The sequence below is a fragment of the Gymnoscopelus braueri genome (genome assembly GCF_963280865.1).
Source record: "Gymnoscopelus braueri genome assembly, chromosome: 5".
Classification (NCBI taxonomy): Eukaryota; Metazoa; Chordata; class Actinopteri; order Myctophiformes; family Myctophidae; genus Gymnoscopelus; species Gymnoscopelus braueri.
This window is the reverse complement of record NC_137606.1, coordinates 7,501,426-7,516,791: the sequence shown is the minus strand read 5'-3', so window position 1 is coordinate 7,516,791 and position 15,366 is coordinate 7,501,426. Positions and strand designations below refer to the sequence as shown.

General features: G+C 40.2%; 1 protein-coding gene across 1 annotated transcript in view; it reads right to left on the bottom strand.

Moving 5' to 3' along the window:
• Positions 1-464: 464 nt before the first annotated feature.
• Positions 465-15,366, bottom strand: part of arhgap42b (Rho GTPase activating protein 42b) — a 156,526-nt gene continuing 141,624 nt past the window's right edge. Inside the window, exons 22-25 of the mRNA XM_080428319.1 lie at positions 14,133-14,295; positions 8,347-8,409; positions 7,639-7,718; positions 465-2,253 (exon numbers count right to left, since the gene is read on the bottom strand). Of these exons, the coding sequence (XP_080284445.1) occupies positions 2,165-2,253; positions 7,639-7,718; positions 8,347-8,409; positions 14,133-14,295 (395 nt within the window). The 3' untranslated portion in view covers positions 465-2,164. The remainder of the gene's footprint in view (positions 2,254-7,638; positions 7,719-8,346; positions 8,410-14,132; positions 14,296-15,366) is intronic.

Genomic DNA, 15,366 nt, shown 5'->3' with positions numbered 1-15,366 from the left:
CGGGTCCATCCACTTATGGGCGTCTGTGGCCGAACACATACCAAACCAGGGGGTCCTTGACATTTTAAACTTTGAGAACCACTGCACTAAGGTCCATCTGGAGTAAAGAAAGAAATACATAAAATAAAAGCTAAATATGCCTGAAAATATATCTGTAGGACAGTGTGTGCTTCTGATTGAAGACGTTGTGATGTTTTCTTTGTGAGGGATCCATCAACCTTATGAGACAGTGTATGACGGTGTTAGCATTAGCAGATTAGGTGCCGTAACACAAATATATCAATCTATTATGACTGTATGTGCCAAAACATTAACTTCTTTTTTATTATGATGTTCTGTTTTCTGAAACACTGCCAGTCGAAAGAGTTATAATAAAGATATTTCAGGTTTTAAAGATGCGTTTCACTTTGCATTTGTTGCTATTAAAACAGCCTTCATGAAAAAAACTAGATGCACGGCGCCAGGTCGATAAATCAGTTTATTTACAGACATCTTTATGCAGTGATACAGTCAATGATTGTTCAGGAAACGTGCCTCCCATATGCCAAAACAATGGAAAACAAATCTTTTGTGATTGGGTGAAGGATTCCGTAGAGTCCAAACAATGAGGGAGTATCGTTCCAGTATCGCTGTTCAAGGCCGTTGGAACATTCTCATCAGGGATTGACATGGAAAACAGCAGTTTGAGCTTTAGCAACGACCCCACATAACTGGGTTCAGCCTGGGTTTACTTTATCCACCCTCCCAAATTCTTCATTTGGAGCAATCACTCTTTGTGCAATAATAAGTTAAGAACCGTACATCAAGGTATACATCGTTGCTGTCGGGCAGAAACCTTTACCTCCATATTCTAACTCTTTGTGTTCTTTTCGTAAATTCACGCCGTACTTGATCATATTGCTGCGTCACACAAAAGCAGCAAAAGTAGCAGATCCGCAAGCTTCGCGCCGCGTTTCGAGCTTGTGGATCTGCTACTTTTTTTCCCCCATTTGAATCATGAAAAATAACAGTTTTGGACATATGAGGTTTCCACCTGACCCAACAGAGACATTTTGTTCATATTTGGCTGAAAAAAGAATACCAAATAAATACCACTAAAGTGAACCTATTTAAGGCATGTATTAACCTGGGACATAGTGTGACATTAATACAAAATTAAATATTAAAACAGCATCTTCAACATAATATAATCTTACGTGTGTCTTATGTGTGTTATTGCTGGTACACCAGTGTACCAGTGAGTACAGTAACGCGGCCTGCATTACAGTCTCACACACATCACATTCATCACCGTTGTACATAGAACATAACACACTTTTACATAGAACATAACACACTTGATGTGTTAATTCATAGCAATGCACAGTGATACAGTTAAGAGGTAAATATTACTACAGATACAGCTGGTGAATGTTAATGTGCAGTACCATAGAGAGAGTGCACCTTCGTGCAGCAAAAATAGCTCACTATTGTGACTATTTTAACATTTTATTTACAATTTTAGAATAGTTATATATAGGGGAAACTATAATAATAATAATTTATCACCTATAATTTTCACCGTGCTCAAAACAGGGACAACGAGGTTGAAGGTGGTCAACGATGGTCAAACAGCATAAATGTTATCGTTAAGGTGCTCCTCTATCAAGATTGTGTTCTTGTTGTTTGAAAACAAAACAATTACAAAAGGATCTGTTTTGTACTAAAATTTCTTTTTTTTTAAATAGTTCAATGGAAGAATACTGTGACTGTGACTCTCCTTTACATAAATACTGTGACTCTCTTATACTGTAGGTTAAATAGTGGACATAAGAACAGCAGTGCGGGATCATAATTGTGCATCTGGCTTAGAGGAACTATTATAAAATTACAGTTTATCATGGCAACTTCTTTAGTCAGACAAAACTATCTGCAAAAAATAGACAGAAAACAGAAAAAACATGCTTACAGTCATGAAAAATAAGAATTGTGTATTTAATTTGTGATTAAAAGAAGAAAAAAAAAGTATTTGAGAAACATTAACAGCACTGTTAAAAGATTTAAACTTCAAATGAACACTGTGGAAAATTGTTTAGCAGTCACTCGCATCAAGGATCATGGTTTTCCATGGATACCATGGTAAACAGTTGCCACGTTAACTTTTTGTTTTTACTACCGTAGCTTTTTAGAGGAAGACAACGTAATTCTCAGGGATTAAACCTGTTCTCCCCTCGTATGTCGCCTGTAGCCAGCCGGGTTCAATAGAACGATAGACTGCGCACGCACACGCACACGCACACACACACACACACACACACACACACACACACACACACACACACACACACACACACACACACACACACACACACACACACACACAAGATGGCTTTAGTTAGAGCAGAATGTCTTAAGTTGACTGTAAATTACGGTAGGCACTCATATTGGACAAAATAGAGTTTAACCCACTAGCATTTTTGAGTACTTACTCTGCAGTTACTTACAAGGGTTGGAGAAAATAGCAAAAAACTATTGACAACAACAACAACATTAATCAGGTGGAAGGTTTACTAGGATATCCTACTCAAGTATACTGTTACTTAAAAGTCTGTAGTTAGTAACATGATTTTACACTGTAGATTGTAGATTAAAAGCAACAAACTCACTGAACTAAAATACTGGGACCCCAATCTACACTGCAAAATACTCAGTGCTTATTTAACCTCTGAGAGTGGACAAATGGAACCAAAATGGTTCTATTTTGTAACATACTCTCTGAGTTACAGACCCGCAAAGTTCCATTTTCTGGACCTCGGATGGTCCCCGAACCCGGCGTTGAGAACCAGTGATTTAACCAATGCACTCCCTCGCCTCTGACTCACACATCAGCCCATTTAACCAGCGACCTCATCATTCCTTAGTCTAAATTGGCAAAGAAACCACATTAACCCATTGAGACCGGGAACGCATCTGTGTGTCATTTTTAGATTTCTTTGGGCTATTCAAAAATAGCAGATCTACAATTGATCTGCTATTTTTGAAAATAAATCTTGAACATGTGTGCAAATCTCTGAACATATAGATATGTTTTCAACATTTTTAACTCCGATTTGTGCTTCTGCATGGGGGTCCCTGGAACAACATGTTTTGAGAAGGCGGTCCGCGGCCAAATACATGTCATTTTGGGGGTCCTTGACATGAAAAAGGTTTGAGAACCACTGATTATAGCAACGTACGTTTAAAAAAACAAAACTGTTAGGATTTAGAAGACATTTGTAGAATCCCCCCAGAAGCAAAGATTTGAGTTACAAACTTTCGCTTTAAAAAACATACATATTCAAAGATTTGCACACATTTTCACAATTTTTCAAAAATAGCAGATCTACAAGCTCATAGCGCGGCACTTGGTGCAGCGCTATGAGCTTGTGGATCTGCTATTTTTGAATAGCCCAACGAAATTTAAAAAGTGAGACACAGATGCGTTCTCGGTCTGAATGGGTTAAAACCATCAACCTGAAAGGAGCTGCGACAGGATGCCGATTAACCCATTAAGACCGGGAACGCATCTGTGTCACGTTCAGATTCCTTTGGCTATTAGAAAAATAGCAGATATACAAGCTCGTAGCGCATGAGATGGGGGTCCGCGGCCAAATCCATAACCTAAGAATGTTTTCTAAATCCTAACAGTATGTTGCTATATCAGTGGTGCTCCAACTTTTCCATGTGAAGGACCCCCCAAAATGATTTGGATTTGGCCATCTCGAAATAAGTTGTTTCAGGGCACCCCCCCCCCCCCCACAAAAGCACAGATCGGAGTTAAAAATGTTTGCTTTAAAACATATATATTAAAAGATTTGCAAAAAAAAATCACGATTCTTCAAAAAATTGCAGATCTACAAGCTCATAGCGCGGCTATTTTTGAATAGCCAAAGAAATCTAAAAATGACACAGATGCGTTCCCGGATTGAATGGGTTAAAAGAAACCCATTAAGGAGAATATAATTAGAGAGAGGCTAACAGCCAACGTCGCTGTTGGGCAGAAACCTCTTATCTCCATATTTCAGCTTTTCAGTCTTCTTTTCGCAAATTAACGCCCTCCTACATCATACAAGAGAGTGCTGCACGAAAGTAGTGAAAATAGCCGATCTACAAGCTCTTGTAGACCGGCTATTTTCACTATTCTAAAGCTGCACTATGTAACTTTCCTCTTCTACCCCGGATTTGAACCCTGTTTCCTGCACAAGTGTTGAAATCTTTACCATTGAGCTAATAGAGCCGGTCTGCTTGCTCAGGGGATAAATTGAATCTTGACCATCAGGTCAAAATTTGTGTCAGATCCTGTGTCTAGGTGAGACATGACCTTTGACACGATCTAAATGTCTCAATAGAAGAACAGGGAGACAACGTACAACCACCCCAACTGTATAAGTTATTTTGTGTAAACATACCATACTGATTGGACACAATTACATTTTATTCATTAAAAAAAAGTTAGATGGTGAGGCTTTCATTGTTTCTTTTAAACAGTGGTGTAAAGTAACTAAGTACATTTACTCAAGTACTGTACTTAAGTACACTTTTGAGGAATTTTTACTTTACTCCAATTTTCAATACTTCTACTCCACTACATCTCAGGCAAATTTTGTACTTTTACTCCACTACATTTATTTGAAAACTTTAGTTACTAGTTACTTTGCAGATAAAATATATTATAAAACATACTTTAACTACTTTAGCCCTATTTTATACATAGGCTATTTGAAAATAGCAGATCTACAAGCTCACGATGTGACGCGTTGTGAGCTTGTAGATCTGCTTTTTTCAAACATTAGTACTTTTACTTTTAGTCCTTTAAGTATATTTACTCAGGTAACATTTTGAACACAGGCCTTTTACTTCTAACAGAGTATCTTTATATTGTGGTATTGCTACTTTTACTTAAGTAAAATATCTGAGTACTTCTTCCACCACTGCTTTTAAATAATAACAAAAAAGGAAGGGTTGTTGGACATAATTATGAGGTTTGCACCCGACCACAACGAATTAGAAGAAATGTTTCTGCCTGCACTCTAAAGTTCAGGGAGTGTTTGTTGACGTTTGCAGGGGCTTGGCTGCTGGCTGCTGGCTGCTTAAACCAGGGAACAGACCGAGCTTCCCATCATCACTAAGGTTACACTGACCCGCTGGCACATGTCAGCTATGCTCATGGAAACCGTACAAGGTCATACGATTCCCCGAGACGGCAATCAAGCCATCAGGAGCCCTGCATTGTGTTTGCCAAGGATGTGACTTATGTACGCAGTGTTTGACAACGTGCTACAGTAAACCGCAATAAATCAGGCAGCATCTGTTTCCGTTATCAACAAGGGACGGTGGAGGTATTATAGTTTTGAGGTTTTCATTAGCTTTTATTTTGTATTCTGTTTTGACTTTGTGTTTATCGACTGCATGTTAGTTTTATTTCTTTATTTTGGGTTTGATAGTTTGTTTTGCTTTTTATATTCTGAAAAGGCTTAGTTTTAGTTTAGTTTTTTATTAGTTTTGGTGTTATTTTTTTTATTGTATTAAAAGGTATAGTTCCCCCAAAAAAGAAATGTGTTCTATCGATTAGTCACCCCATGGAGACTTTTTGCAATCTTTTGGTAGGCAGCGGTTCCGGTAGGAGACTCTTTGCATCTCCTACCGGAACCGCTGCCAGTCATCAAATTATTGGCTTAGTAATGCAACAAAAACAAAAAAATTACCATGAATTCAAGTCTCCATGGGGTGACTAATCGATACAAAAAAAAAGTAGTGATGTTATTTTGACTGAGCTGAATGGTAGAATATGTTAGGTATATGCATGAGTATTGAGTATGACTATACATTTTTGTCAATAAAACACATGTCAACGCAATATAACTAATACATCCTGCAGGCATGGGTAGGACACCTACTGGTTGACAAGTGGCACTGCATGAAGCTAAAAAGCGCAATACATCCTCAGCCCAAACAGGCTCAGCAGTAGTTCGAATCCCAGGTAAGACAAGCTTATGGCTTGCTGATTTACAGTACCATGTAGCACAATGGTGTTGAATCATAAACACTGCATTAAACACTGCACTCCTAAGAGTCCTCAATGACATACGCCTTATCACAGATATAGGCTGCCCTGCAGCCCTGGTACTCCTCGATCTGTCAGCTGCTTTCGACACAGTGGATCACCGGATCCTGCTGTCTAGATTGGAGCACCACGTTGGCATTTCTGGTACTGCCCTACTATGGTTCAGGTCTTACCTTACCGACCGTAGTTTTAAAGTTAGACTAGGCGATTTTAACTCTAGTGTGGCCCCTCTAACCTGCGGCGTCCCTCAGGGTTCCATCCTTGGTCCCATCCTCTTTCTGCTCTATATGCTCCCATTAGGCTCACTCATTAAGCAACACAATCTATCATTTCATTTTTATGCAGATGATATTCAGCTCTATTTACCGTTAAATATGACCAGCACAGACCCCGCCCAGCCACTGTTAAAATGCCTCTCTGATATAAAATCCTGGATGAACACAAACTTTCTCACTCTGAATGAAAGCAAGACCGAAGTCATCATCTTCGACAATAACCCTAGCTCACCCATCACCCCACTCGGCCCCCTCAGTGTTAATATCCGTGCCTCAGTTAAGAGCCTTGGTGTCACCTTCGACAATAAACTCAAATTCAACAAGCATATTAGCTCCGTGGTCAAGGCTAGCTTTTTTCAGCTTAGGCTTCTAGCCAGGGCAAAGGCCTATCTACCCCGTATCGACCTCGAGCGAGTCGTCCACGCGTTTATTTTAACTAGATTAGACTACTGTAATGCTCTCTATGTAGGCATTGATCAGTCCGCTATCCGGCGTCTTCAGCTTGTGCAAAATGCCGCCGCCCGCCTCCTCACCAACACCAATAGGCGTGACCATATCACCCCAGTCCTCGCCTCCCTCCACTGGCTCCCTGTCCACTTCAGAATTGATTTTAAGATTTTAGTGTTTGTTTTTAAAGCCCAAAATGACCTGTCTCCTCCATATCTAGCTCAATTGATCATTCCTTACGCCCCAACAAGAGCCCTGAGATCGGCCAATCAGTCTCTCCTGGTTGTGCCTGACACACACTTCAGGACCAGAGGAGCTCGTGCGTTCGCCGTGGCCGGTCCCAATCTCTGGAACGCCCTGCCTCTCCATGTTCGCACTGCTCGGTCTTTGACGGCCTTCAAGTCCCTACTAAAGACTCATTTTTACTCTATTGCTTTTAATTCTATTTAATTCATTGCCTGTCTATGCTACTATGCTCTGTACTGTGAAGCACTTTGGTTCGACCTGTCGATGTAAATGTGCTATATAAATAAAGTTTGATTTGATTTGATTTGAATGAAGCGTGCGGTCAAATCTGGTGATGTCCAATGAAGCTGCGTAAAAATGCGGAAGGAGGCTACTGCATTGGTTCTCAAAGTGGGGTCCGGGGACCCCCAGGGGGCCTCAAAGTGTGTCACTTCGTGCCGCACTGGAAGCTTGTACATCTGCAATTTGAAAAAACACTTCTGGGGGTCCCTGGCACTAAATATTTTCAGATGGGGGGGTCCGTGGCCAAATATATATCAATCACAAAAAAGTAGAACCACTGGGCTTCTCTATCTTGCATAGACTCACCATTTGAGAAGTGCGCCCCCTGTGGAAAGCTGAGCTCGTGGCTGTGCTCGGCTTTGCAGGAGTACATGGCCTTGGCGTCCCTTTGAACACAACACCACACAGTAAGAGATAATAAATGACAGAACTTGACTTGCAATGGCAGATTTTTTGTAATGGCTTTGATCGAAGACTTGGACGTTCCAGTGTTCATTTCGTCTATACTAAAACTATGACTACTTTTTTTACACTGAGGAAAACAAATCAAAACTAAATAAAACCTAGGCTATGATGACTAGATATACTGAAAATGTTGTAAAAAAAAAGAGTAGAACTAAGACAAGTCATTTTATTCTTGGCTGCGCGTGGGTGTCACGCTCCGAAAGTAGCCGATCTACAAGCTCACAACACTTAGTGAGCTTGTAGATCGGCTATTTTTGGCACATAGCCATGTATAAATGGCATTACCATGCCATCAAGGCCTGCCAAAAAATCATTTCATTTGACTAAATCAATAGATTTAGTCCACTAAAATCTCATGATATTTAGTCAACTAAAAGTAGACTAAAACCAAAACATTTCAGATGACTAAAATATGACCAAATCTAAATGGAATTGTATTCAAAAGACTATGACTGAAACTAAATCAGAATTTGCTGTCAAAATGAACACTGGAACGTTCTGACATTAATTAGGTCAGCTGAAGTCGTGGCATAAATCTTATACGTCTACCTTCCCACTCGAGGAGCCTGCGATGACGAGGGACTTTCGAAGAGTAATGCCCGTGCAGCCACCCTGAAATGACATTAATTTAAAAAAAACTAAACATGGTGAATTTCACTTGACCTTATAAAGGCGGACATCAACATCTGTCCCCTTGTAAGGGGATATGATCTCCACACTGGCACACAGAGCACATGCATTGCATTCAACATGCTTTCTTGTACTCTTAAAGGGCCAGTATCACGCTGTTGACGTGCGTCTCAGTTCATTGGAGAGGTTATCAATGGACCTGCTACCCATTGAATTTCCCACAATGTTGGATACGGCAAAAACAAAATCAAGAAACACAGTTTGATATGAGCCAAGTGCTCTGAATCTTTGATTAGACAGCGGTCTGTTAGATGTTCAGTGATTGGCCAATCAGAATCAAGCATTCAACCAAGCCGTGTAATAACACAGTCTGATGTCTGGTTATTGTTAGACTCTGTTCCTAGAGTTCCCACGACACATTTCAGGGGCAAGCACTGACCTGGTCTATGGCCGTCAGTACGTCAACCTCAAACATATTTTAGGAAGTCTAGATCAGTGGTTCTCAAAGTGGGGTCCAAGGACCGCCAGGGGGTACCCAGCAAAAGTAGTTAATGCAGTGTCCATTTTACGTTGGCTATTCAAAAATAGTAGATGTACAAGCTCACAGCACGTCACTTTGTGCCGCGTTGTGAGCTTGTACATCTGCTAAAAAAAAATGTAATCTTGAAAGTGAAAATGAACACAAATCTTCTCTTTTGGGGGTCCCTGGCCCTGGTCCACGGCCAAATCCATATCAATTTGGGGGTCCTTGACATGAAAAAGTTTGAGAACCACTGCTCTAGATAACTATTTTGAATCTATTTTTGTAACACAGTGGACAAGGACAATGTCACAGCCACCAAGGACAGTGGCTAAAAGCAGTAAGTAAGAGTTTTCAATGACGTTACATCACTGGAGTGAACCTTTCAGCACAACTTCTGCAATGTTTCAGAGACACACAGGAAGCTTTGAACGGAACAGGAATTCCGTTCAAAGATTCCATTTGTACATTTCTGTTGACTGCCATAAAAAAAACACTAGCCAGAATGTAAAACGCTAAAATCAATCAAATACTACTACTATTACTACTACTACTACTACTAATGATAATAATAATAATTATTATTATTCTCGCAGGGATTAAAGCAAAAACTAATCTCACAATTTGTGACACAGTGTGAAAGGAGTCCTTTACATTAGTGCTGTGTCAGCCAACCAGTTGAAGAAATTGCAGATTGAGGCTTTAAGCTTAATATTTAGGACCATTAGGGTTACATGGAAGACACTTAGGAACATCAATTTGCAATTTAAGCAGTAGCACATGTATTCTATTGCAAGTCGTACCCATTCTAACACTCTTTAATCTTATGCAAATGACTGAAATCAGTCGCCACGACTGACAACTTCAATCCATGTTCTTCCTCATCATACAATCGATGGCAGATCGAATCACTTTCATAAACGTTCACCCTGAATCCATTAGGATAACAGGCTGTGATACAGGCCTGGAGTGCAGGCGTCTGATGGCAAAATAAGAGCTTTGTGTTGATGTGACTGTGATCAATGACCCGATACAAAAAGCCACCCCGACCCGCCAGGTCGCTGCCTCATTGTTTAGATGGAGGTGAGAGGAGTGCCACTTCCTGCATGCGGGCAGACCTGGCTTCACTAACGCACGGCGGTGTAAAGGAAGCTACTATAATAACGTGGCGCTATTGCCCCCCCTCCCCCCCACACCCTGATAAGCACTTGGAATGTAGGAGTTGAGGCATTGAATTTAGTTTGACTCGGTTCCACAGATAGATATTGTGAAAATAGCTGATCTACAAGCTCACAACGCCTCGCAATCAGCTATTTTCACGATGTTTGCCTTTTTCGTATATTATTTGAATTTTTGACCAATGTTTGATCAGTTTTTATAGTATAGTTTGTTGATTACTTTTAATGCGGAAATGGTCTTTTTCTTTTCTTTCTTTAATTCATTTTGAGGTATTAAAAAGGTCTTAAAAGTCCTTAAATTGTCACTTCACTGTCATCTGGGGACCCCCCAAACAATCATGTTTGGACCCCGACCCACAGGTTGAGAACCACTGCACTATTGCACTGGTGGTGGAAAGTAATGAAGTAAATTTACTTGAATACGGTACTTAAGTACATTTTTGGAATATCTGTAATTTACTTGAGTATTTATTGTAGTAGGCCTACATTTGAGTACATTACATATTATAAATTAACCCCTCAAGCTGTATTTCAAACACTGTAAAAGTAGCCGATCTACAACCTCAACCTACAACGTCACGATGCGACGTGAGCTTGCAGATCTACTATTGAATCCTGGTTGACTAGTAGGTACTTTTGAATACCTAAGTATTTTTTTTAAAGCACTCTAGAACTTTAGCTAAAATGTTGTTCTACTGCTCTGCCACCAAGATGTGGAATGCCCCGACACCATCCATTAAAGGATGCGAAAAAGTAGCAAACGTTTGTGCCCTAATAGGACCTTCGTCAGTGCTGTGCCATCTCCGTTGTACACATAGTGATTGTATTTGTTGAGGACACATATTATTGTGTTAATTGTGTATGCTATGTTGATGAATTGAATACATAGGACCACAATGGAAACAAGTCCCCAGGATCCTTCGAGCTTTAATGTCTTACTGTACCATGTGCTGTTTACATTTCTGACTAATAAAGTATTCAATCAATCAATCTATCAAGTACAAATTTTGACTGAGAAACGTTCACTTGTGGTTGAATAATACTAGACCAGGAGCACCCTACTGTACAAAGAGACTGCACTCAAGGGGAGTGGTGGTGTTGGTGGTATAATAGCACCAGCACCAGCCGGTGTGTGTGTGTGGGTGCTACACTGTACAAGGCAAACGAGCGGAGCAGGTCGCGGGTCACGTGATTGGCTCCTACCGCACGCCAAGTCAAACAATCTATTTGTCCAGAAAGAATGGGCGCCATGGGGCCGTTGCTGGGTCACATCAACCCCGCTGCAGGCAGAGCCTAATTAAATCCAGCTCTCCCACCGCACCGACAGGGGGAAAGAAAAGGGAATAAATCTCAGAGCACATACTCAGTCTGATCTCTCACACACATCTCTCCCTCTCTCTCTGTCTCTCTCACCAGTAAACAGACAAATGTGACTCAGAGTGGAATGGGAGACAGCAGCAGGGATGGAAAGAAGCAGACAAAAAGATGAGTGTGTGTGGGGGTGGGGGTGGGCAGAGAATGAGGAGGTGAGTCCATGAGCCAGAGCCCCAAAATTGAGCAATGATGATCGAAAGAGTGGGCAAAACCATACCTATATTAAATTGTTTTTAGGGTCAATATAAGTAAATAATAACCTTTCCACAGGAGCAGCTTTTTCATATTTATCACACATTTTGTTATTTTCCCGATATGTACATGACAGGTGAAAAAAAATGACATTTAAAAAATAGTTATCATAATGAAACTTCCCAGTTGATTACTTACATGAAGACAATGATTTATCGTATTACAAGTTTTCTGAAATTGTATATTTAAATATGCAAATTAGGCATTTAGTCCATGAGCCAGAGCCCCAAAATTGAGCCAGATATTGAATATTACCTCGTTAAAAACCTTTGACTCCAACATCTTAACAAAATGAAATAAGAATGTTGACTCTGGCTTTGTCCAATGTTCCAATGTTGATTCTGGAAAGTTATGCAAATTCAGGCATATTTTCCTAATGCCTAATTTGCATATTTAAATATACATTTTCTGAAAACTTGTAATACGATAAATCATTGTCTTCATGTAAGTAATCAACTGGGGAAGTTTCATTATGATAAAAAAAATTTAAATAGAAGAAGAGAGTAACCCACTCCCAGCATGCATATCGTAGCCGTCGGGCAGAAACCTCTTATCTCCATATTTTAACGTTTTGTGTTATTTTTTCTTCAAAAGTATCAGATCTACAAGCTTCGAAACATTTCGAGCTTGTCGATCTGCTATTTTTGATACTTTTGAATTTGAATCCTGAAAAGTAACAGTTTTGGACATGTGAGGTTTCCACCTGACAGAGACGACATTCACGTGAGCTTGCAGATCGGCTATGTAGACGGGGAATAAAGCGGTTCCAAGTACAGTTACAGCTAAGGTTCGTTTCACTGAGAATAGAGGGTTTAACACACGCGTGTCTAAGCGGTCAGCCTGACCGATTTTGAAGTCGATTATAATTGTACATGAAGCTCTCAGAAGGTTCCCCTTCACTTTTCCTAAATATTCAATCCAAATGATCTTGTGTTTTTTCCCCCCATCTGAAACGTTTTCTAAAAATGAAATTAGGCACCTTTATACCACCCCGGACGTCAGATTTTCGGCGAAATTGACCGCTCTCACCCATTCTCTCCCAGCCAGAGAAGGTCTTCACACCTCCAGACCACCTGGAGATGCGTCATTGTTCTAGTTAATGGGAGGTTAAACATTTACTGTATTCCCCCCCCCCCCCCCCCCAACCACAAGTCGTCAACCTGTATATTGCACTCGTCTGTGGGGGCGGGGCGTAGGGGTGGGAGGCAGGTAAAATTGTACACATGCACGCAAAGCCCTCAAACACAAAGAACACTGTTAAAATCTTCAGGAGAAACACAGTTGAGATGTTAGTATAGAGCCACTAGTGCAGCGCGGTTCTATTCACACCCTTTTCTGTATCAGGGACCCTCAAGGCTCTATACTGGTGTATTTTCAGTTTTCTGTTATTGTGGGGAAAGCTTTCGCTGAAAATTGCAAGCTCAGCATTTTCAGAGCATGTTTATTTCAACGGTCAATCGATTGATTGTGTTATGGCTTGGATCAATGGAACTAACATTATCCTACTATAAATTCTTACATTACACAAGGCCAACAGTACATACATCGCTAGCAGTTATACTGTATGGTAATTAGATTTTGGAGCAGTGTAGAGCATTGGTTCCCAAACATTTCAGGCCGTCACCCCCCCAAAATAATGATATTTCAACTGGGGACCCCTCACCCTGACAAGCACTTGGAATTGCAGGAGGAGTTGAGGCATTACATTTTAGTTGCCTCGGTTCCACAGATACATATTGTGAAAATAGCTGAACTACACACTCGTTGTAGATCGGCTATTTTCACAATGTCTGCCTATTTCTTAGGTAATATTTGACATTTTTTGACAATTATTTATAGTATCATTTGTTGGTTACTTTTCACATAGTAATGGTCTTATTAGTTTTCTCCCCTTCATTGTAGAGGTATTAGAAAGGTCTTAAAAGTCCTTAAATAGTAACTTTATAAATGTGCAGATACCCTGTATACACTTATGTGTATACTGTATACTGCTGTTGGTTTGTTTACTGTGAGAAAACAATGTTGCACACTCATTCAGTGCCACTGGGCGTCTAAGACGTCCCAAAAAAAAGAAAACCTTTTTTTTTTTTTTTTTCAGAACCCAAGATGTCATGATTTGAAAATATTCTGCTCCATTCACTCTTTGTTTAACTTCTTACTGAAAAAGGCTGTATCTCGGCTCCTAAGCACTTTTTTTTTACAGTGAATTTTGGCTGTGGCACTCAGAGCCAAACTGCCATAAATAAGCCGGGCACTGAATGAGTTAAGCTAATCATCTGGGGACCCCACCCCAAATCATTTGGGGGACCCCCAGATTTGGAACCACCGCACTAGTGGTATTACTTTAGTGACATATATTTAGCATTGCTGAGGTTCATTACACTGAGCCGGGTCTTTGGTAGCCGTTGCTACAGGAGCCGTCCATCTTGCGGCGCGTCACTTGCTTGGGCGGTAGTTCCGGGTGACCCGGAGACCTGCTGACCACACTCTCCTTAGGTTCTGGCGTCGACAGGCTCTGGAGCGATCCACAGTAGCTCCGACGGCCTTCAGAGAGTTTGAAGGGAAACGATTAGAAAAATGCAAAAAAAACTAACCGAACACATGTACATAAGTAACTACTTTACGCAAACATGTTTCTCTTTTTTCTTGCTGTACATGTTTTTTTTTTTGTATACAGTAGATGATGTTTTGCATATTATTGTATATTATTGTTTGTCTTTAAACGTCTTGATGAATTGAATACACAGGACCACAATGGAAATAAGGGCTTTTTGTGTTATGCTTTTAGCACCATTTGTATAGTCGTACCACTGTACCTTTTTTGCAAACTGTTAATAAAGTATTCAATCAATCAATCCAAACTATCCGTAAGGGAGCTGAACTTCTGCTAAATCCAGACTCTTTAGAGTAAACACTCCGGATTTGACTGTGTATACACTGACTTATGGTCTCTGTCGGGTGGAAACCTCATATGTCCAAAACTGTTACTTTTCAGGATTCAAATAAAAAGGTAGCAAAAGTAGCAGATCTACAAGCTCAAAACTTCTGATGCTTTTGTGTGACGCTGTAGTATGATCAAGTAGGGCGTTAATTTACGAAAAGTTAAGATATGGAGGTAAGAGGTTTCTGCTCGACAGCAACGTTATGTTAACTTTATTAGGAACTGTACTGAGTTATTCTCTGTGTTTATGACTGCCTCTTGGCTAAACCAAGTCGTTCATTATTCTAAGGTTTCACCCTTATCTGATACTTACTGATTTCACTAACATTCTGGGCTTAGCCTAATTTATACTTACCGAAAATAGTTAATCGCACACCGAAAATAGCAGATCTACAAACTCGCAATGTGTCACAACGCGACAGGTTGCGAGCTCGTAGATTGTCCATTTTCGGTGCGCGACATTGTGATACAACGTATCAGATACATCGTATACGCTTATATTTAACATTATTACTGGTTATTTCTGCCAGTGGTCCAGGAATTGACGCAGCTGAAAGCTAAAAATGTGAAATGGTAAATGGTCTCAAGAACACTTAGACACTAACCCAGAGTATATATATATATATATATATATATATATATATATATATATATATATATATATATATGCCACG